General features: G+C 50.4%; 13 protein-coding genes across 13 annotated transcripts; 7 read left to right on the top strand and 6 right to left on the bottom strand.

Annotated features, from left to right (window-relative positions):
- Window positions 1–23: 23 nt before the first annotated feature.
- On the top strand, window positions 24–1,121 carry PPTG_08850 (hypothetical protein; the record flags this gene model as incomplete). The annotated part of the gene is made up of 3 exons (XM_008903583.1): window positions 24–311; window positions 439–619; window positions 685–1,121. 3 exons carry the CDS (start codon window positions 24–26, stop codon window positions 1,119–1,121), a joined length of 906 nt encoding a protein of 301 aa, XP_008901831.1.
- Window positions 1,122–1,470: 349 nt separating this feature from the next.
- On the bottom strand, window positions 1,471–3,285 carry PPTG_08849 (hypothetical protein; the record flags this gene model as incomplete). Its single annotated transcript, XM_008903582.1, has 1 exon — window positions 1,471–3,285. One exon carries the CDS (start codon window positions 3,283–3,285, stop codon window positions 1,471–1,473), a length of 1,815 nt encoding a protein of 604 aa, XP_008901830.1.
- A 749-nt stretch (window positions 3,286–4,034) lies between these two features.
- Window positions 4,035–5,816, top strand: PPTG_08848 (hypothetical protein; the record flags this gene model as incomplete). Its single annotated transcript, XM_008903581.1, has 1 exon — window positions 4,035–5,816. One exon carries the CDS (start codon window positions 4,035–4,037, stop codon window positions 5,814–5,816), a length of 1,782 nt encoding a protein of 593 aa, XP_008901829.1.
- Window positions 5,817–5,852: 36 nt separating this feature from the next.
- On the bottom strand, window positions 5,853–7,064 carry PPTG_08847 (hypothetical protein; the record flags this gene model as incomplete). The annotated part of the gene is made up of 1 exon (XM_008903580.1): window positions 5,853–7,064. The coding sequence occupies one exon, from the start codon at window positions 7,062–7,064 to the stop codon at window positions 5,853–5,855; it is 1,212 nt and encodes a 403-aa protein (XP_008901828.1).
- Window positions 7,065–7,177: 113 nt separating this feature from the next.
- Window positions 7,178–8,293, bottom strand: PPTG_08846 (hypothetical protein). The gene has a single exon (XM_008903579.1). The coding sequence runs from the start codon at window positions 8,057–8,059 to the stop codon at window positions 7,385–7,387; it is 675 nt and encodes a 224-aa protein (XP_008901827.1). The 5' UTR covers window positions 8,060–8,293; the 3' UTR covers window positions 7,178–7,384.
- On the top strand, window positions 8,279–8,671 carry PPTG_22417 (hypothetical protein; the record flags this gene model as incomplete). Its single annotated transcript, XM_008903827.1, has 1 exon — window positions 8,279–8,671. One exon carries the CDS (start codon window positions 8,279–8,281, stop codon window positions 8,669–8,671), a length of 393 nt encoding a protein of 130 aa, XP_008902075.1.
- An 80-nt stretch (window positions 8,672–8,751) lies between these two features.
- On the bottom strand, window positions 8,752–9,165 carry PPTG_08845 (hypothetical protein; the record flags this gene model as incomplete). The annotated part of the gene is made up of 1 exon (XM_008903578.1): window positions 8,752–9,165. One exon carries the CDS (start codon window positions 9,163–9,165, stop codon window positions 8,752–8,754), a length of 414 nt encoding a protein of 137 aa, XP_008901826.1.
- Window positions 9,166–9,418: 253 nt separating this feature from the next.
- On the top strand, window positions 9,419–9,574 carry PPTG_22416 (hypothetical protein; the record flags this gene model as incomplete). Its single annotated transcript, XM_008903826.1, has 1 exon — window positions 9,419–9,574. The coding sequence occupies one exon, from the start codon at window positions 9,419–9,421 to the stop codon at window positions 9,572–9,574; it is 156 nt and encodes a 51-aa protein (XP_008902074.1).
- Window positions 9,575–9,888: 314 nt separating this feature from the next.
- Window positions 9,889–10,236, bottom strand: PPTG_08844 (hypothetical protein; the record flags this gene model as incomplete). Its single annotated transcript, XM_008903577.1, has 1 exon — window positions 9,889–10,236. One exon carries the CDS (start codon window positions 10,234–10,236, stop codon window positions 9,889–9,891), a length of 348 nt encoding a protein of 115 aa, XP_008901825.1.
- An 852-nt stretch (window positions 10,237–11,088) lies between these two features.
- Window positions 11,089–12,685, top strand: PPTG_08843 (hypothetical protein; the record flags this gene model as incomplete). Its single annotated transcript, XM_008903576.1, has 2 exons — window positions 11,089–12,538; window positions 12,621–12,685. 2 exons carry the CDS (start codon window positions 11,089–11,091, stop codon window positions 12,683–12,685), a joined length of 1,515 nt encoding a protein of 504 aa, XP_008901824.1.
- A 918-nt stretch (window positions 12,686–13,603) lies between these two features.
- On the top strand, window positions 13,604–14,515 carry PPTG_08842 (hypothetical protein; the record flags this gene model as incomplete). Its single annotated transcript, XM_008903575.1, has 1 exon — window positions 13,604–14,515. The coding sequence occupies one exon, from the start codon at window positions 13,604–13,606 to the stop codon at window positions 14,513–14,515; it is 912 nt and encodes a 303-aa protein (XP_008901823.1).
- Window positions 14,516–15,723: 1,208 nt separating this feature from the next.
- Window positions 15,724–17,706, top strand: PPTG_08841 (hypothetical protein). The gene is made up of 2 exons (XM_008903574.1): window positions 15,724–16,254; window positions 16,322–17,706. Exons 1-2 carry the CDS (start codon window positions 15,815–15,817, stop codon window positions 17,607–17,609), a joined length of 1,728 nt encoding a protein of 575 aa, XP_008901822.1. The 5' UTR covers window positions 15,724–15,814; the 3' UTR covers window positions 17,610–17,706.
- On the bottom strand, window positions 16,097–19,982 carry PPTG_08840 (hypothetical protein). Its single transcript, XM_008903573.1, has one exon. It carries the CDS (start codon window positions 19,916–19,918, stop codon window positions 17,705–17,707), a length of 2,214 nt encoding a protein of 737 aa, XP_008901821.1. The 5' UTR covers window positions 19,919–19,982; the 3' UTR covers window positions 16,097–17,704.
- Window positions 19,983–21,061: the final 1,079 nt, after the last annotated feature.

Here is a 21,061-nt window from a genome sequence, read left to right as displayed (position 1 = left end):
CGTCCTTTCGCCACGTCGGCAAGATGCAGAACATTCTGATCGCTATGGCGCCAATTATTGATGATGAGATCAGCGACCATACTGCCAGCAGCCACGTCAAGTTCCTGGACGTCATTCTTTCCTACTATGGCCGGAGCAAAGCCAGTATCGCTTACATTGTCGGAGATATTTGCTCCGTGAACGGTGCTGTCGCTGATCAGCTGCAGGTTCCGATGGTGGGCTGCGCCAGCCATCGTCTGAACCTGGCGGTGAACTTACTTCTCGCTGGCGACGACAAGCTACTCGATAAGATACAGAAGTTGATGTACAAGGTGAAAAATTTGCTGCTGGTGTCTGCAAAATTACGGCGAGTTTAATCTATGATTATGTTTGTTCTCAAATGTAATGTGCTTTTTTTGTGCTAGTTGAAAAACGCTCCTTCGACCTGTTCCTAGACAGGACACTCGCTGGTCATCTACTTTTGCTATGGTTAACAGATACTTCGAGCTGAAGGAGTTTCTTAGTGACGACGACGAGGACGAGCTGACTGGGTTTCTGCCAACCCGGCGAGAGGAGATGCAGCTGAAGTCGATCCTCGCCAACCTCAAGATGTTCGAGTCAACCTCGAAGAAGCTGCAAAGTGCAGACGCGGTAACACTACTCGACGTGCGCGACCTCTTGACGCGCTCATTGCACAAATGCCAGAAGTCGCCCACTACCTCGCTGCTGATGCAGCGATCGTCAAGAGCCCTGCTTTCGAACGAGCTTGTGTGAGTGTGCTGCTGGGTCGTGGAGGCGCGCTGAGTGACGACGACAAGGCTATGCTGGAGCCGCTGGCCGCGGAAGCAGCCCCACTGTCGAGCTCTTCGGAGACTACGGCGCTCGATGAAGGATTCGCCGCTGTTACGCTCGAGCGTGCGAGACGGCTTCGTCAAGCTACTTCACGCTTTAACGATCAGGTAGCTGTGATCGCTTCGACTTCGAACGTCGTCGAGAGATTCTTTAGTCAAGCGAAGGCAGTAGTTGGTATGCACCGCCAAGCCATGACTCCATTGCATCTAGAAAGTATCCTCTTCCTGAAGGTGAACCGCTCGTACTGGAGCGCAGCAACAGTGCGCAAGGTCGTCCGTGGCACGCAATAAGCTCACAATATTCATACAACACACAAACGTCTATGCATTGCTTGCAATACGTCCAATTATTGCAGTCAACTCTGGAAGGAAGACATGCAAAGTTATTTGTATTGCTGCATTCACGAACCAAATAACAATAGCATTTTCGGAACCCCTGGTTATGCCCAAAGGCAGTTTTGACATTGCTATTACGTCCTCTGGAGCTGTGAAGGACGCCAGATCAGCCACACCCCGGATAGAAGAAATATTTGCTCATGCCCAAAACGCTCGTGCTACACAGTACTACTGCTACAGTGAGCAGGAAACTTTTGGTCCTTTATTTTGTCCTACATTTGGGCTAAGTGGGGTTAAGCTATCGCTAGGACGACTCCGGTGGTACATTTGAAGATGTGATCGGACAGACATCGGCTTCGCACGTTGTTCGGATTTCGCTTGCCTTTGGAGCTGAAATGTCAGTTTCTACTGGCTTTTCAAACGCGTAGGCTGTCCCCAGTAACACGCTTTTGTCAGGGTTTAGTATTAAAGCTGTTGTCTTCTTCCGTGGTGCTTCTACAATTACTGGGATGACACTTTCATTGCTAACCGAGTCGACGGAACTATTTTCTTGTGCGGTAGTGGTTTCAATACCTTCAGCAGTCACCTCAAACTCTAGATTTTCCAACTCACTAAAGCGAAATTGTTGACACCGACAGATGTAGCCCAGTACAGAGTACAAAAGGAAGACAAGGACCTCATGGCCTTGCACAGAGATCCACTCCCAAACGCGCCAGCGATTGTCCGAGCCAGTAAGTGCAGTGATCGTGGCGATGAAAACAAACCCCTTCTGAAGTCGTCGATAATTAAGAAACAGTGTCCCTTTCCACATGACAAGCGACGTGTCAATACCGAGCTGCTCTCCAATTCTGTATCTCAGTCGTAACATCTTCAAGTTAGCTGCTGAATAGTGGTGGATCAAGAACATGATCGACAACCAAGAGATGCCCCAAATGATCGCAATGCCAATATTGTCGACTTCTAGCTGCTTTAGAATAACAAAAGCAAGTGCCCACTCCACCGAAACAGAACGAATCCGAAAGATATCGATCCTCTCCACACTTTCCCGAGTGATACCCCAGCCAGCTGCAATAAACAAAGCGACTTCTGCTGTCACTGCAAGCGCCACAACTTGAGTTAGCAACGCTGAAATCGCCACCATATTGAAATTCGGACTTGTGAATTGACCAGCGGTGTACTGAGCTGCAACAGAGAGCCCAGTATAGATCACTTGGGTTATCGGTACCGTCAGTAACTTGTACTGCAGGGCTACAGCACATCCGGTTGAAGCGAAATACATGTGGTACATCCAGACGCAGCCCCATACACCCCACAACGCAGTACTTGCAGCATAAAAAGCCATTAGAGTTACGTCTTTTTCCAGCATGCACCCGCCGTCTTTCTTACATAACTCCAAGCCTATGGTGCCTTTTACAGGTCCTCTAATGGGAGGAGGGATGATGCATTCCTTGGACCAACGCTCATCGTCAGCTTTTGACCAGTAAGGGTAGTTTTTCGGGCAGTAGTAGCATGTGGAGTAATGGCCGTTCGCTAATGGCGGGGGGTACTCGAGACACGATCGGAGAATAACTTCTTGTCCGTCTAAAAGCTCGCAAGCATCGATGTAGAAAGTGAGTTCAGTTGTAGCACTGCCCGTGAGTCTTGTAAAATCTGATTGAGACGAAGCATTGCTCGATCCGGTGACTGTTTTCGTGGATTTGTATACGAGTTTATCATGGGACTCGTTCTCCAACGGGAAAGACTGACAATAGTAGTCAAGTGTGCGGTTCGCTATGGCACAGTAAGAAGGTGCGGACGTGTCGTTATTGCTGGTATTGGAGTCCGACGGGAGATTGAGAAAACTCTTCGCTGATTCGTCACAAACCACTAAGTACAGCATGACTCGATCGTCGCCATCCTCAAGTGTGGCCATTGAAAATTTTACGTCGAACACAAGCTCGAACGTTCCGTCGTTGCCGAGATCGAATGTTGCCAGATATTCTAGCGGGGAGAAAACACTGTCAAGATCCACGAGGTGGTGGAAGTCCGATTGACCAAAGAGTGTCTTGAAAGTTGCCGAAGCAGAAACTTTGGTGGCAATGCAGCACACTAACGACAAGGACAGAGCGAACCTCAGCATTGTGGTCTCGATTTGTAGAATGAATATCGGACTGCCATCGGATATAAATACTCACCTTAATTAATTACGCTCCGCCATCACTCAGAATCTATTCTCACCCTGACGAATTGCGGTACCTACGTTTGGTGATGAAAGACCGCAGCCAAACTTCCCCGAAGACATAGAGGTAAATAAACGTGAGCAGCACTTCAACACAGGAGGTTCGCAATGTAGTTTGCAACTCTTGGCGTAAGCTTTCATTGTGCCAACATTCGCCCGCGCACCATACAACAAGCCCCACGAGTATCCCGACGGCTAGCACAAATGGTAAATCAGGATCACGAATGTTGTCAATCGGTCGACGGTGCTAATCAAAGCTCTCGATACGTAAAGCCCTCGCAACTCCACTTCAAATCATATGCAAAAGTCGCGGCAGCCCCGGCAGATCGTATTAGCTTTCGGATACCCCTCGAGTGCCAGGTCGTCTCGTCGCATTGATAATAGATCACAACGGACAGTGCCCATTATGTCACCCTTCTAATCACAGATTTCCATTCTCTATTTTTACCTGCAGTGTACTCGTAGTGTCTCGTCCTCAAAGCATTCGCAACACGCTCACCACATCGTCACGATACCCGATCGAGTTTGAATCAGCGACAATGAAGTCTAGACGATGCTCTTCCATTCGACCAAAACGCCGCGTATCCTGTAGAACCGTAGCTTTAGTTTCGTTGCTGTTAGCAAGCAGCTTGTCCGTGTCACAAGCAGACATGAATATGCCGTACATATCAACTCCATCCTTGTCGTCCAGTGACCCCGACTACTACTACCAAGTGACAGTAGAGAGCTACGCCTCGCATCTGCAATATCTGGCTGAATACGAACTCGGGGAAGACGGGACCTTCGAAATCGCATTAAGCATCTTGCTCGCAATCGCAGTGCCCGAAGCCGACGAAGGACGCGATATGCTCTACCTCCTCGTATGCGATTCAGACGCCGCAAAGGCTTTCCTCGAGTTGACATCATCCAATGATACATCGAATATCCATGTTCCGTCCTATTGTGCCATACCGAATCGCACGCTGGACTACTATTGTCAGTCCTACCCACTCGAAGACGAGTCCCCGGATGAATTTGTGTACCAGTCGCTCAAGGTCGTATCCGGATCGATGGCTGAATGGACATGGACTCCACCTCCTTACTCAGTGTTTGACCGGCAGAACGCAGATGGAGACAACAAAGGCTCGAGCTCCAGCAACGCCAACGTGATCTTCTTCATAGATTCTTGTGAGACTTTGGGTGGTCACGATGGGATCCTTCGGTCATGTTTAAATCATCCACCAGGATCCAAATCACATGGTTATGACTCACAAGATGACACAACGTGCTTTTACTGTCCAAACAACTACCCGACGTCGTACACGAGTGAGATTTCCGGAATCGCAGAGAGTGAACAGTGTAAAACGCCACCGAATTTGCCTCCAACAATCCGTGGCACGGTATCAATGAATCTCTGCAACTCACAAGGCAGCTGTCTAGGAAGATTGCCAAGCTTCCGATCCGTTTTCTATGGGTTGAGTGCACTAGTCTGGGGTATCACCTCGTTCGTTTGGATCGTGCACATCCACTCAGCAGCACGTGACACCGTGATTGAGCTCCAGACCAAGATGAAGCTCATCCCAGTTACTCAAACGCTCTATTCGATAGCGACTTTTGGAGATCTGTACACTGAGCACAAACTTGTGGGTACAGCTCGCAGCCTCGTTCAGAATATCGCCGTGCTGACACAGCTCGTAGCATTGGCGGTGTTTACCGAGGTCGTCGTATTCATTGCCAAAGGCTGGAAGATCACGCGGCCTGCATTGCTCCAACGCGAAGTCCAGTGGATCCGCTTCGTGACTTTGAGCTGGGCGGCATCATTCGCTGTCTTAAAACACGCAGGAGACAAGCAGTTGGCTGTCGTGGTAGTGTGGGGTCTCTCTTGGGCCTGTGTGGTGTTCATGATCTGGTACAACTCGGCCTTTAACCTCAACATGCTCAAGTTCCAGCTCGCAATGGTACGCCAGCTCGAACTGGACCCCCAACTCACGCCTGTGCACACCAAGTTCATGCTGTTTCGCCGCTTCCGTGCATTACTAGCAGCTTACATCTTCTGGTCCTGTTTCTTGGGCGTCGTGGGGCTCGTGAACGATGCAACGCAACATTCAACAGAATGGACCTCTCTCCTGGGGGACGAAGGCCTCAACTTCTTGCTTTTTGTATCGCTGGGCTACACTTTTCGATGTCGACGCTTTGGTCGCTTGCTTCGACCCACAAACGCCATACCACAAGCCAACGCGAATACCAACAGGTCAACTGATCAAAATGGGGTACATCGTGGGAGTATCCTACCGGAACCACCACCTCTCGAGTCAGCAGAGTCTCCGAAACGCAAGAAAACAATCGTAGTACTCAATCCAGACCAGGCGCCGTCGCTAGCGACGTCAATCGAGCCGAGTGAGCACGTCGTGAGGCCAGATACGCTGCCTAAGAGCACTATCGCGCCAGAATGAGAAATAGAATTGTTAGCACACTCAATACAATCCATTTCAGCGTCGCCGTATCGCGAATGTTGCTTCTCCACGCTGCAAGGGCCGCATCGTTGACACAGCAGCTGTCTCTGTGCTCGTAATATTTGCTGGAGGCGGCTGACAGAGAGGGAACTGCGATGTGGGTGGCAGTCCGAGCGCAGAAAACACAATCGCGTCAACCTGTCGCTCTGCAAGCAACGCTGTTGCAGGAGGCGCCGGTCTCAGCATTCGGTTGCCTTTCCTCTTGAGCGTTCGCTGCTCCGACTTCTTCACGGACGTCAACAGCCGATCCACCACGTCCTGAGGCTCCACACATCTGGGTCCTCGCTGACAGACGATCCCTCGTGGCCGCATTTTCTTCCTCGCACTGGCCTTGTCGTCCGCGCAGCCGGCTACGATCTGCTCTTTGCATTGCCGCCAGCGCCAGATAGTTCTGCGGCGTGTTTTAAACTCCTCCAGCGGCAAGTCCGGATAAAACTTCTCAATAGTCTCACGTACATTCTTGACTGTAGCCAAATGCTCCAGTACCCGCCGCTTTTCGTCCAGCGAGAAAGACGATCTCTTGCCTTTAGCAGCTTCGGTCTCCTCGTCACTGTTGTCAGAGTCACTCTTGCATTCCTCCATCTCTGCACTAGATCCTGAACCTGCTCCTGTCTCTATCTCTGCGTCTTCTGCCTCAGTGTGCTGTCCACCCAACAGCTGAGGCTGCAGCTGCATCTGAATATGTTCCTGTCTCTTTGTGGATTGCTCCACAGCAGTGGCGATGAGGTCCTGGATGCCTCCCTCCTCCTGTGTCTGCTCCTGTATGTTTTGCATATTATCCAGCAATTCTCTGTCATCCTGTGCTGCATTGTGCAGCAGTTGCGAGCTTGTGCTGCTGGGGCCAAATTCGGTCATTTCATGCTCGTTTTCGCTCAGAAAGGGCTCGTTTTGATCCTGAATCGCAGATGCAAGTCCTTGTGGTATTGGTGGCTGTGGTCGCTGCGTTTTGAGCTTGCGCATGCGTTTTCTAGCGGCCCCTTGCCGGGTCGCAGCGCCTGCCATGATCTCGCGCGCATTGCGTCTCCAGCCGAGCACCAGACGCCGCCGCGCGTCGTAACTCTCGGGTGGAAGTGTCGGATAGAAGTGCGCGATGGTGTCGCGCACGTGGCCGCTCGCTCGCAAATGCTCCAGCACTCGCCGCTTCTCGTCCAGAGAGAAGGAGCAGCGCCGCAGCGAAGGTGTTGCCATGGTCGGTCGATGCGGAATTGGTGTGTGGAGTACACCAAATAATCGTTAAAAAACCAAATTTGGTGTTCTCCACACACTTTACCAAAAAGAGTATTTTCTTTTAAAAAAAAACGTTTTTGTTAATAAACCGTTTTTTGTTTGTTTTTAATTAAACTTAAATGTGATGTTGAAGCGCGGCCAAAATGCTCAACGATCTGGTCATGAGATCCAGTAACGATGGCGAACATGCAGCTTTCATGTTGGTATTAGGACGTTTGGTACTCCGTGACTAGTGAAGTGAAGTGGTCGTGTAAACTCTTTAGGATACTAAACTGAGCGGTTCACTCGCGGTCTCGATCTGGAAAGCTCAGAAGCATGGCGGTCTCTTTTAGCTCGTCGTACGTGGGTTCTGGGTGTGGTCCATCGGTGCTTTGAAGTGGCTCTGGAATGTGGAATTGAGGCGTTCCGGGGACGGATGTCTTCTGCTCATCCAGGATACCCTGGTTGGAGTCGTGGTCCTCTTGGTTATCGACGATCGAGCTCCGTCGGCTTCGCGGCTGTTTACTATTGCGCTTGCGCTGCTCCGAGTTGCGCTGGTTCTGGTTGGCGCGCTCACGGTGCATTTGGCAAAAGTTGTGCAGCTCGCCGTTGCGCTTCTTGGCGCGCAGGTTCATGCAGCGCGTGCTTTTGTATTTGCATCGGAGTTCGTGAGGCGGGTCGATGGCCCGTGCGGCTTCGGCGGCGGCCCGTTCCGCTTCATACAGCGGGTCGTACGGTACTGCGACGCGTCCGCCAGTAGGGAGCTCCACGAGTTTGTGCCCGTCCTCGTCGAAGACCACTCGAAGGCGTTGATTTGGGTCCATCTTGTTGGGTCGAAAGCTCGTTGGACTGGAGAAAACGCGAGTGCTGGTCGATGTGGTCTCTTCTTGATTGCGAGTTGGGCGGACCGGGCGGGACCTGACGTAGGTCGAGGCGGGAGACAGGCGAGAGAAGCCTCGAGACCGCCCCGAAGACATTACAGTCGTAAGCGTAAGCAGTGGATGGTCAGTTTGAACACGGCGATGAAGCAGGTGCGATTGCAGTCACCGTAACTGAAGCCAAGCGACGAACGAGTACTAGTAACTAGCAAGCCCACACAACTTCTTCATCTTCTCGTCCAGCGTGACATTCGAACTTCTCGAGTATTTGCTTGGCTACGTATCACAAGCTTTGCTTGGTAAAAGCCACCGAGGTTCATGCGACAGCAAACTCGCCCGCAACTGGACCCGGTGCCGTGTACCACCTCTCACGCACGCGGCCAAAGGTCCGAAGAACGTCGCGAACGTCGTCGACAGCATTACGATCAATGGAGAGCAAGGAACGCAGCCTGTAGTAACCACCAGCCGCTTAGCAGAAGGCTCACTGCGCCCTGGACTCACGCAAATCACGATGAACGGAGGCCGATACACATTTGCCAATACCGTTATCAAGATCAGGACAAAATACCACGCATTCACAGCCCGGCTTTCTCTATGCCAGACCTGACTCATACGTGGAGCTGGAATACTAATTTTTGTCCAAGGCATTGGAGCATGAAGTGGCGAGCGAGTAGGAGTACAAGACACTTTAGAGCAGCTCGAATTGCATGATATTGGGGCACCAAATGCAGTCTCTACTCTACCAGGTCTAACGAATGCCCGCCAGCTGCTCCAGACGCTAATTCGTCCTCTTACGCGCCATCTTGAATGGTCTTCAACAGCAGTTCTGCTTCCCACTCGTTCAACGGTGGAGTCGGAGAGTCCTCCGACGTCCGGATCGGTTCGGGCAAGTCTGCGGCCTCCGAAGAGTTCGGGTCGTGGTCACGGCGCTGCCGCAACTTGGCGTCGAAGCGACCTTGATTGGCGTTGGCCTTGGTGCGATGATACTCGCACAGGTTGTGTAGCTCTCCGTTTCGTTTAAGACTACGAGGGTTCGTACAGCGAGATCCCTTGTACTTGCATATAGACTCGTCCACGGGACTACTGGGTGGACTAGCGGCACCCGCACGGTGATCGACTGGAACCTGAATGAACTTGCCCGTCGGGGGATGTAACATAAGGCGGTGCTCCACGTCGTCGTTGAAGTGTGGCTCGGGGGTCGACATGTTTTTGGTGATCGTAAGCGAGAAAGTGGTCGCAATGGTGTCGCGTCGTGTCTGATGAGGAGAAATCGGAAATGGTGGCGGACCATCAAGCAGGTGAGAGCCGAGATGCCGTAGAACGCGCCACGAAGCCGCCGTCTTGTTTCAGATTCACGCAACGCTCGTGTGGGGCGGTGAGTTTTTTTTTCATCAAAGCACGTAGACGGAGCTATCTGGTAGAACACAGTTTGTGCAGGTGTAGCGTTGTGCGCGGCTCATGGCCCCAGAGACGTACGCGTCTCGGTGGCGCTTCCGTTTCGAAGCGTCTAGTAGTGCTTGGACAACGATCCCACGTCTGGCAATCCACGGTCCGACCCATGTGACGAGCTTCGAGCCACAGACGAATATTGTGAGCGCTATCGATGCAAAATAATCAAGATAATCGTTTCTTTTCGAAGCTACGAGTTCTGGCTGGAAGGTTGGTACGAATCAATTGTCTATTTCGACCACCGAGACGAGACTTACCAATGCAAATCGTCCATGCACTTCAACTAGAACCGTAAACTTGATGATTCGTAGCAACAAAGCTTGAAAATGACGAAATATCGATGCGCTTTTATAGCAAAATCAAACAAAACTGTTAATCTCTCGGAAGTGATGGAGACGATCTACCTTCTGGCTGAGTCGTTGGCTAGGCTAAATGGCTGTAGAAGGGGGCTGTGTGAAGAGACGAGTGCTACTGATGGGTCAGTGCCAGCCTGGACTGACGGATGTCGCCGCCGCCAACGCGCGACGCTGCTTGGCTTCTTCACACTGCTGCAAATACTTCGGATCCTTTTCGAATGCGAACACCCGTGGGTCAACTCTCTCGACGCGAGCGCGGAGCTCCAGCCAATTGTTGCGAGCAGATTCCGCCTCCTTCGCGGCAGTTTTTGTGTCGTCAATGGCTTCGATATCCTGCTGCGGGTTCTGCACATCGACTTTGTATTCTCCGTCGCGTTCGTCGGGTTTTTCATCCTCACTCTTCTTCGGCTGTAGCTTATGTTTGTCCTTATCACCTTGGTTACCATAGTCGGCTGGCTTGGTCGTCGTCATTGTTAGAACATCGACAATACAATCAAACAGCGAGGGGCCCCTCTTATTATCTTTGCTGGTAACCGCGGATTCAAAAGAGAGAGAAGTAGTGACTGGAGTGAAACCTTGAACCGACATAGTCGATAAGAGTGGTTGAAAGGAGGCCGGTGGTTGTGGGGGATCAATGGCAAATTTGATAATGCCTCAGCCTGGGATGCCCGCTTGGAAGGTCAAGTCCATCAACTAATCTACTAGCTTGCAGCCGTTCACAGAGCACCCATGTCAAGGAAGTTCACATAGTTTGAAGACGGTATATGTCTCAAGAAATTAGTCATAATTTTTCAACTGCGATAGGAATCATGCACAGCCATACGCTTTTCAATCGAGGTCATCATTATAAATATTATTGCTTCGGGATTAACTTTGTGCATGGTACATAAGAGAAAAAGCATCCATATGGATAGTTCCTTTTCATTGCCTAAAAATATTGTCGCTTTCCATAAATCCCAGCGACTATCAATAATTGGTTTCATGGAGTCATATCACGGCGTAAAACAGTTGACAAGTTAGTGGGTGCTGTTACTAAAAACAGTTTGCCAGCAACCCAGCAAATAGTGTGTCATTCTGGAAATGACCTCCGTAGCACCGACGTTAGACCACGTGCCTGACTCGGCAATCAATGCAGCATCGCAATCCTCGGCTGAAAGACGATGGAGAGTCTTGATCACTAAACTTGTGCGTCTATGGCAGCATATGCAGCTCAGCTATTATGGTGGCAGGTACTCCATTCATCGGGTGCTTACTTTGGACGAATATTGCAGGAACGCATCATTGCCCCGCGTTCTTCTCGTATGTTTAGCAACACCACTTCCCATGGTGGCTCTCATCTTCGGACAGGAATTGGTCCCCCTTCAAGAGTTAAGTGAGGGATGGAGCGTTAGTTACGGGATGTGGATCCGGGCAGCTGTACTGGTGGGAATCGTGACTCACGCGCTATTGGTCCAAGGCATGTACCTTATCAGCGATTTCCGAGTCACCATGAGTCAAAGACTACAGCTGTACGCGATCATGCCAGCGATAGTCGTGGCTTTATCGATGATTGTAGCCGGAAATTTTGTTTTCCCCATTCCGTTCTACATTTTATTCATAACGCCTCCATTTTATCTTCTCCTGACCATCATGCTTCGAGTAGTTATTGGGTCGAGCGACTACCATCGAATGCTGAAAAACCGCGTGCAAGTGCTTCGATGTGTCCGATTCGTTTGTGCTCAGACTTCGACAGTATTCATTTTCCCAGTCTACGAAATGCTATTCAACGCGGCAGAAGGAACTCAGTACCAACTTCCCGTTATTTTACTACTTCCCGTGATTAAAGTGGCTCTGAAGAATCTCGTGCTCCATTTCGCTAAAGCTCTGGATGATATGGCGCCCGTGGAAGTTATCTTTACTGCAGACTTTTTCAATGCAATTTATGTGGCTACTAGCATCAAGAGTTCGACGTCCATCGCTGCCATCTCGGCTATCACAATTACAGATCTTTCCCAGACGTTCATAATGCTTTATGGGCTACAGCGACGCACAGCCACTATCCTCTCAAGACTCCGACAAGCCAGCGGCGGTACTACCAGTACTGACAATGTACTATCGATCATGTGTATACTCTGTTGTAACCCCGAAGTTATGCATACTAGTATTCGAAGACGATCTCGCCTACCTCATCAAGTATCCGCTACCGATAAAAGCTTGCTCGACAGTCAGGATCAAACTCGCGGAGTAGAATCTCCTAACAACTCACCAGTAATTCAGCCAGATACTAACAATTCAAGCACCCCAGACTCGTCATTAAACTGTCTACGTCGAATTTACCAACGATTGCAAGTGAATGGAATTCACCCGATCGAGAACAATGCCGAGGTGATGCCTTCCATACGCACAGCGTCACAGAGCTCTCCGATTCTTCTAGAATCGCTCCAAATTCTGTTTACTACGGAATGCCTCGTCACCACTGCCTACTTGGAAGCGTTTATGCCATTATTTTACAGCAGCTACATGGTCTTAATGGTGCATCTTCCAAATGTTTGCTATCACTTGGAAATGGCTAAAGTTACACGCGAGAACGTCGTGGCGACTGTACTACCCCTCGTTGTGTTCGGTTTGCTGCAGATTGTATCGTTCGCTCTTTTGGTAGTGGTGATTAAGCGCAATTGTAAAATGAAGCCGCTTTTCCAGCTCGCGTTTGTATTGGAGACACAGAGGTCCCTTGTACAATGCAAAATGATGTTGTGGATGGTGATTACATTATGCTTTCGAGTAACGCACTTTGGTACGTCTTGGACTTAGTAGTAGTAGTATTTTTTTCGTGGTTTTAGCTCAAAGCTAACACGTTCTACTGTCGGTTGCTGCAGGAGTTGACTTCAAGTTTGAATTTGTTCGTCTTGGAATGCCGAGATTCTGGATCCCAAAAGGGTAACACCGTCCCAGCGGATAAACACCGGCCTTTACTCTGGTTCTGTGTGAAGTTCGCTTGCAGAACAGGAATTTACGATGAAATAGTGACACTTTTGACAGGATGCACCGCCACAAACACTCAAGGCCGACAAATCTCCCAGACGGACAATCAATCACTCCATTGGCACTTGGTGGTCTCAACTTGAATCTCCTCTCATTATCAATTTATCCCCCGCGGTGGTTTTTTCTGCGCTCAGGAGAAGACGAGAATTGGTGAAGTCGAGAGCGTACAGATCCCATGACCTGCTCAACAAACCTACATCGTCACCTTTGGTTGAAAGTGGACCAATACATTAGTGCGGACTAATCCGACTTGAAGTTAAAGCTACTTGGCTTTCATCATGCTACCATCTCAACGAACCGTTGTCTTGAGCGAGGTCAGTAAAGTCGTAGAACATGGCTGGTCTCACCCAGTACGGCGCTCTGCTAGAATCTCGTCATCATTTCCCCGACGAAAACGAAGCTTTGGCGGTACCGGCGTTGGGCGTTGAAGGCACAGTCGGACCGGTGCCTCAACCGGTACATCTGTTGAGCTGGACACTCGTTTGCTGGTTGGTCTGGTTGCTTTGCTATCCGGAGTAACAACGCGAAGTAGGCATTTGACACTCCATTTCTCAAGATCGAGAAGTGCATTTTTGCACTATCCAACACGAATTGGAAATGGATGTCGTCCAATTTGACCACTTCTAGCATGACCCGATCAGGTTTTGACCACCGTGGTACAGATGCAACTTCAACACCAAGCAATAGCTATCTTTCCCCACCCTCACCAACCTCTCGACGATTTCCTTCTAGCCACTCCAGTTTTCTCGTTGTTCGCGTTCCTCATAATCGATTCGTCTCGCTCAAGCGCAGTTCATCCTCAAGTATCCACAGCACGATGAAGCTCTTGCTCACCACAGTCGCGACGGCCCTCACTCTGTTTAACGCCAACGCCGCAGATCTGTCAGACTGTGTCGCCGTTAACTTCACGGAACGCAGCACCGATTTCGCCTCGCTCAACGCTGTCCTAGACTTGGCAGTGAGCAGTAACTTGCTCTCCAGCTTTATCGAGGACCCCTTGATCATCGAAGAAGCGAACGTCGCGGCCGAATCCTTCTCTCTACTGGGTATGGACTTCAACTTCACCGCCGACATCAAGCAACTTAACATTACGGGAATCACGACTGTGGTACCTCGCCACATCAACGTGACGTCCCGCAATTCTCTTCAACTCGGTGCCGACTTCTCTGGGAACCTCCAGGTATCCGCGACCATCGAATTGGAGGTGGAACAGCTCAACCACCAATGGTATCAGATCTGCTGGACCGATATCCTGCACCCGGTGACGTGTCCTCCAGCCGTGATCGACGTGGACGTCACGTTGGGTCTTGATCTGCTCACTCTGGGACTCAATGGCACCTTCGACATGCTCGGCTGTGCCGCCGGAGTGGCCACTTCTGAGTGCACGAACGTCACGGTGAGCAACATTTTAACTTACGCGTTGACCAATAAGTTGGATCTGTTGGTCTCGCGAGTTCTCACTCGGTTCGTGGACGCTTCGATTCAAGATCTGGCAGTGGGGTTTGACTCGATTACTGCCTTGGATTTCGCCTTTAAGGGCCAGAGCGTTCTCATCACGCAACTCACTAGTGCACTGCTGGACTTTACTGCGAACGAGATCAATAAGAAGGGGACGACCTACAAGATTGTTATTGAAGTAGTCAACAAGCTGGCCGTCGCGATTCTCAACAAAGTCATCGAAGATCAACTCGAGCCGAAGTTTGAGGCCACTTGTCTCGGAACACGCTAGGAGGGTGAGAGGGTCTGGTGTAAGCACTTGTTACCACTTGAATGTTGGTACCGAAATGAACTCTTTGCTTTTTGTCTCCGTTAAATACCCCTTTAAGTTGTCGCTTTCTGTGAAACCTGGGAGAATAGCTGTCACTGTAGATGAGTTGATGACAAGTATTGCATCGATTCCTCGCTACGAGCGAGTCGCTAGATATAAGAATTGAGGAGTGATACAGAACGAGACAATCGTTACCATGCATTCCGGTGATTCATCCTGGTGTTGAAAATATGCCTGCGACTCATGCGCTTTCGTCCTCGCTTCAAAAGTAAAACGTTGTCCGGCGGCGATCATCGGTTTGTTAGATATTTTCCCCAGCATTGAAATTCTGGTTGTCGCCAACGAGGATAACCTGAACTTGCAAATATTCTCGCCATTATACTGCTTTTGAGAAAGCAACAAGTTTGTTCATGCTGTTCATGGAATTCGGCAACACGTCTACGTCGATGCTGCTCACGTATCGTTTTATTTGCAAGCAAAGCTCCCCATTTTTGCAGCAGCGTGATTTGGTTACGGTGATTCCCGACTTTAACGAAGTCTGAAACTGCACGGAAAAAGTGTCAAGCTTCGAGCAGCGAAATCGGCTCTCTGTATCAATTTAGGGCCAGTTGCTACAGGGTACCCCTTAAACCAGTAGTTAAGCGAGAAGTCATGACCAATGGTGACTATCTACAGAAGCGAAATTGCAAGGAAAGCAAATGCCACCATCAATCAAAACTTACCATAATCACAACTTGTAACTTACTAAATTGTAAGCCATTTATCCGACGGCGGATTCTTAATGAAAGGCCCCAGTTTCACCGAGCCACGCGCAGCAGTCACAATCGAATTCGAAATGCCAACACGCGCTTCAACACCATAAACTCGAAACTCAACATAAACTTTATGTCTTACAATTGGAACAGTTTAAGAGCTTTCGTTTCCACTCTCTAACTGGGGTGTTACACTTCTGGAGCAGCAGCTGAAAATCTGATACTGATCTTTTTATGTGGGGATAATCGGATTCTCTTTTGTCTAATAAAATCCGGATCTGAGAATGCAGGCGGTTGAAGAGAAAATGCTCTTCAACCAACCAGACGATTGAAGAGTGTCTGATTCCACTTACAGTTGAAGAGCACAAACAGCTGCTACAAATTTGTCCGACGGCGGTCCGAATGTACCAATCTCCAAGAAGAGCACTTGTTCTTTGACTGACCTGAACCACGCCTCTGTTTGTCATTTGGCAATCGCAAGCGGAAGACCACCAGCACAGTACAGTAGATGCAGATGGAGATGGCTCCACTTGCTCTCAATGCCAAAGTGGACGCGTTATCACTGGGCGGTGATGAAAGTCTCCGCTCCGCGCAATTCTTATCTTCCGTATCTAAAACAACGGCTAATTCCACACCAACGACGCCTAATGAACCGAAACCTGTGGAGACCAAGAGAGCGAGTAAGGACAAGAAAATCTTTCGTTGTACGTTCCCCGGATGTGGCCGCGAGTTCCAACTCAAGGGTAATTTAAAGCGGCACGTGAATATTCACAACGGGGACAAGAAGTTCGCCTGCAAATTTTGCGGTAAGAAATTCCTGCGCAAAGCGGACATGGAGGTGCACTACCGTGTACACACGGGCGAGAAGCCCTACCGCTGCAAATACGAGGAGTGCGGCAAATGCTTCGCACGTCGCTCGGACTTGTTGAGCCACGAACGCACTCACACGTAAGTTTTATTTTCTTTTCTGTTTATTATTCCCTTGTTTTTTCTTACGGTAATTTATCTTGTGTAGAGGCAGAAAGCCCTTTGCGTGCGCCTTCCCTGGCTGTGACCGCAGTTTTGCGCGTAAATTCGACCTCCACAAACACCAGCGCCTTCATGAAGACCAGACCGACGCCTCTGGGAAGTCCAAGACCAAGAAACGCAAGCTTTCTCCTGCTATTACGGCGTCCGTGAATAAGAAAATCGACTCGGGAGATGAGAGCTGCGACTGTCCGAGCGACGTCACTAACCCTCTGGTTACGACCACCAGTACGGCCATGAACCCGGACGTGCTACTACCGGAACCGCCAGTTATGAAGGCCCCTCTGCCTATCACAACGACGTGTATGACCAATCGCCGTAAAATGTCCGCAACTGCTGCGTGTGTGAACACCCCCACACGACCGATACGTTACGAGTTGAAATGTCCGGAGAACCACATTCACTCGCCACCGGCATGTCTTGCGGCGCTCTCGTCGTTGGACGCGTTTTTGATGTCGCAGGAGACGCTTCCGTTCTCTCTGGACGCATTTCCTCCTCACTGCCCCTCGACAACGATCGGAACTAGTTGCTGCCCGGCGCATCTCGAGCTGAGACCTCCTCCACCTGATGATACCACGGCCACTGGAGCCAAGATATCGAGTGGATCCGACATGATCGACCATCTCTTGACGCCGAATCCAGCTGTGCTAGGTGGTATGACTACTGCTGGCGATCTTCTGACGAACTCGACGCTACCTCAATCAGTGGGGGGCAGTTCGATGGGCCAAACGTTCCCTGAACCGAGCTTGTCTTTCACTACACCGGATACCAGTGGACCGGGTAGCTTGCTGTCGAGCTCGGTTAACCCAGTTAACGGGATTGATTCCGTGAGCACAGCGCCTTCTAACGCTCAGGCTAAACCTGCTACCGAGAAGGCTTGTTTGTCAACTCCGACGTCGTCGTTGCTGGACTATTCGCGTCACAATCGCTCCTGTGGACATTTGTCCATCCAGCACGGGAACCACCGCGACTATGTGGTGCAGAACCATCTCGTGTGTCAAGACAGCGTCACAAATCTAGGTGCTCTACAGCGCGGACCCGCTAAAACTGCAGCTAAAACTGTAACTACGCAGCCTGTCAAGTGCTCGTCTCCTAGAGATACCCATCGTCCAGGCTGTGGTCACCTCCCTGTGCGTCACAAAGACCACATCGACTACGTCGTGGAGGACAATTTGATCTGCCAACAGGCCAGTTGGCTCGAGGACGACAACCTGGAGTTGCTTGGTGACGATTTCTGGGACTTCTACGGAGCTATCGACGCCTTCCCCACTAAGTAGTCAAACACAGGATAAGTCAGTGCCGCCATCCTGCTCTTAAGCTGACAAATACTGCTTTATTTGTGTCAAAGCAACTTTATCCTGATCCACACACGTTAATTTGGTCCCATAAGACGCGTAGCTTCCCCTCCCATGGCGTTATTGCCACGGTACCGAGCGACACGATAAGACGGGTTAAAGGCCCAGGATAAGGCGTTTAACAAACCTTGCGAGTAGAAGCACAGCTCCGATAGATACAGGAAGAAGCCAGACGTGACCCAATCGGCCCCAAAAGATTGCAACCAACCGAATAGCGTCGGCAGGAAGAGTGCAGCAATAGTAGCTACACAACTCGGCAGTAGCTGTCCACTACTACGGCGTGCACGTTCGGCCTGAGGCGGCAGCGACAGTCCTGTTGAGCCCGTGGACGCAAGATACACAGCTGCTCCAGCAAACGTAAGCGTCAGCGTCGCTGGCAAGTAGAACAGGAACACCCGAGCCCAACCGGGACTATGACCAACGAAGCACGCTCGACACGGACCAGCACCATCCGGTAGGAAGCCAACAACACCCGTAAGCAGCGAAAAAGCGCCCGTGAACGCAGCAGAGCACCAGATCACGACGTGGTAGAAATATTTGTACTCCACTGTACTCGAATGCGTCCACCGCACCGCACGAATCAGCTCCAAACCAACCGCAGCACTGAATAGTAGAATAGCAGTACCAAAGAACTGCTGACTGCTCTTGAGTAAAGCACAGAACAAGATGTGCGTCTGGTGAGCGCGCCACACTCCAGCAATCCACAGCGTCAAGTTGTAGCCCACAGTGCACACCGACAGCCAGAAGAAGATCGAGAACGAGCGGAAACTCCGTAGAATCGGGTATTGCACGAACGAAGAAACGATGAAACCGGAGCCGACGAGCGACAGACCCGACAGGAACAAGACCAGCACGGCGTGGGTGTCCATGTCGTACATGTTGAAGCTGTTCTCGAAGAACGGCGACTTCTGGGAAGGCAGCAGGTCGCTGTCTTTGCTGTTCACGGTCTTATCCTGTGTATCCTCCACGCCGCACAACGTCGAGTTGGCAGGGCAAGCAAAGCCCATTTGTTTCTTCTTGACGTCGTATAAAGAGTAGAATTTCTTCATAAACACGTCTCCGAGCACCCACATCTCCTGGCCGCTTGGCTGTACCAGCACGATACAGGTTAAGCCAACGCAGAGCGTGTAATCCGAGCCTTCCAGCACGTAATAATGGTTCCCTCCAACTCCAATACGAAGCGGCGGGAAGTCCTCTGGCGCACACAAGAAGCACTGGAAGCCGTACTGGACAAATCCGCAGTAACAGCCTTGGTTCTGAGCAAATGTGGCCACTTCATACAGAAAGTTCAAGTACAAAGTGCCTGGGATGCCAATGAGCGACGTCCCGGAGTCCACGAAGGCCACACAGCCATCTGCACAGGCGTTTCTGTGCTTGCCCACATTGACACTGTGCAGATGGATCCTCCAAAACGTCCATTGGCCAAATTGCGGCAACACGTCCGTCATCTGCCACGTAGCTTGAAGCGAGCCCATAAAGTTCTCGTCATAACCTCCTAAGTGCAGTTCTGAACCGTTAGTATTCGGATCCGGACTGAGGTAGAAGGCGAAGACCGAGTCTAGCTCGGGGTATTGCTCCAGTAGGGCAAAGAAGAGCGGAGGGTGCGAGAACGTTGAGAGACCGTCAAAGGCCAAGCCTAGCAGCCCGTCGGCCTTCATCCTGGCCATAGATTCCTCCTCTGTCCTGACGATCCCAACGGTTGTGTCCTGCACCTGGAACTGAGCCACATGCACCACGTCCTGACCGAAGTGACCGCTTACTTTACCGCTGCCGTACTGTACAGCGAAGGCAGGGTGTGTCGTGGACTCGTGGAACGTGCTGGATTTCGAGTGGTTGAAGCGGTACAGGCCTGCGCAGGCCTCGCACTTGTTGCCAGGCACCCACAGGTCGCTCGAGCCCGTGTCGAAGCACACCAGGATCTCCTGGGGAGGTGATCCGATGGCGATTGGACCGAAGAACTGGAACTCCATGAAGTTCTCGAGCGGCACGTGACCCTGGGCCGCCAGATCCTGCGCATTATGCAGGACGTCCAGAGTGTTGGTCGCTCCGTCCTGCAGGATGTGATTGACTTGAACTGCGTTGGTCACGGCGTCGCTGGGCTGCGTGTGGAACTGCAGCAGGTTCTGGGCGCTGCGTTGCTGCGGCTTGGCAGTCAGAGGCACGCGCAGGAGCGACGAGGCGGGCTGGAAGGACAGTGCAGCCAGCGCAACGGCGAGCAGACCGAGACGCATACTGGAGGTCTGCGCACTGCACGGCAGAATGCGGAATGGAAAATGGAAAGGAGAAGCGTATACCTGATACCTCTGGGTGATGTATAAAACGCTTTTGATTGGCTGATGAGGTGTATAGTATACGGGTACGCCTATTATCAGGTCCCACGCTGGTTGTCGCAAAAGATCGCGAAGGTCCGTATTTCGAAAACTCAGATTCACTCGTGGCCACACGTGGGGCGACAGCAAGCATTACTATTGTAGCAACCATTTGGGCTGCCCTTCGCAGATTTGTTGTCCAGGCGTGATTGCACGAGAACGAGAGAGTGTGTTTGCAAAAGTGTTGCTGTATTTTGATGAAGTTCAGGCGTGCGCAGGGATGCCTGCTATTCTGTTCACCGTCAATCTGTAAATCCATCCCGCGAATGTGTGCTTTCGCTCCAACTGATCCGCAGCGCTTCAGCAAAGCATTGAGCTTATGACGAACGATTTTAATCTTAGCTGCCGTACGCTTTAGCCTATCGTATGCTTTTTAAATCATTTATAAATGTCGTGATTTAAGGCAAGCTGCTGTCGTAAAGAAGAAAAAAAAACAGAAGCAGCAGCGGCTTGCTTTGCACCAGTACCTCTTCGAGATATTTTACAATTTAAAAGTGTATTCCTTTTAGGTTTTAAGACTAGTGCTATGTAGATTTCTGATCCAGAGTTTGAATGTTTTACTTGTTGAAACCTAATATAATTGCACTATCTGCACACTACTCAAGTTTTAACCCAACAGAATAAGTCCATTAGACATGTTCGGCATTAGAGTTCTCCTTGTCCAATGCTGTAGCTTATCGCAACGCATGAGATTTTGGCGATTGTATTCACATTACCAAAGTAGAACCGATGTAACAAGCGCTTCCAGCTAAGTATAGTTTTCGAAAAATCAAGGTTTCCATTTCAATCCAGAGGTTTGAATTTTGTTCCGGGTTCGATCTTGGCGATGGCATTTTCCAAGTTCTTGGTGGAAGTGATTGCCAGATGCTTTGTTTCTTGAAACTTGACGATAACATTATCGTTCGTTGCAGTATTGGTTCCTCCTCGAAATTTCTTGTATTCCCCATGATTTTCACATAGGCATTTCTCCACATTTCCATCACGCAACCGGATGAGGGGCATAAC

Source organism: Phytophthora parasitica, assembly GCF_000247585.1.
Source record: "Phytophthora parasitica INRA-310 unplaced genomic scaffold supercont2.16, whole genome shotgun sequence".
NCBI lineage: Eukaryota > Oomycota > Peronosporomycetes > Peronosporales > Peronosporaceae > Phytophthora > Phytophthora nicotianae.
Note: the sequence above shows the minus strand (reverse complement) of the source record. Positions and strands in the feature narration are given on the sequence as shown.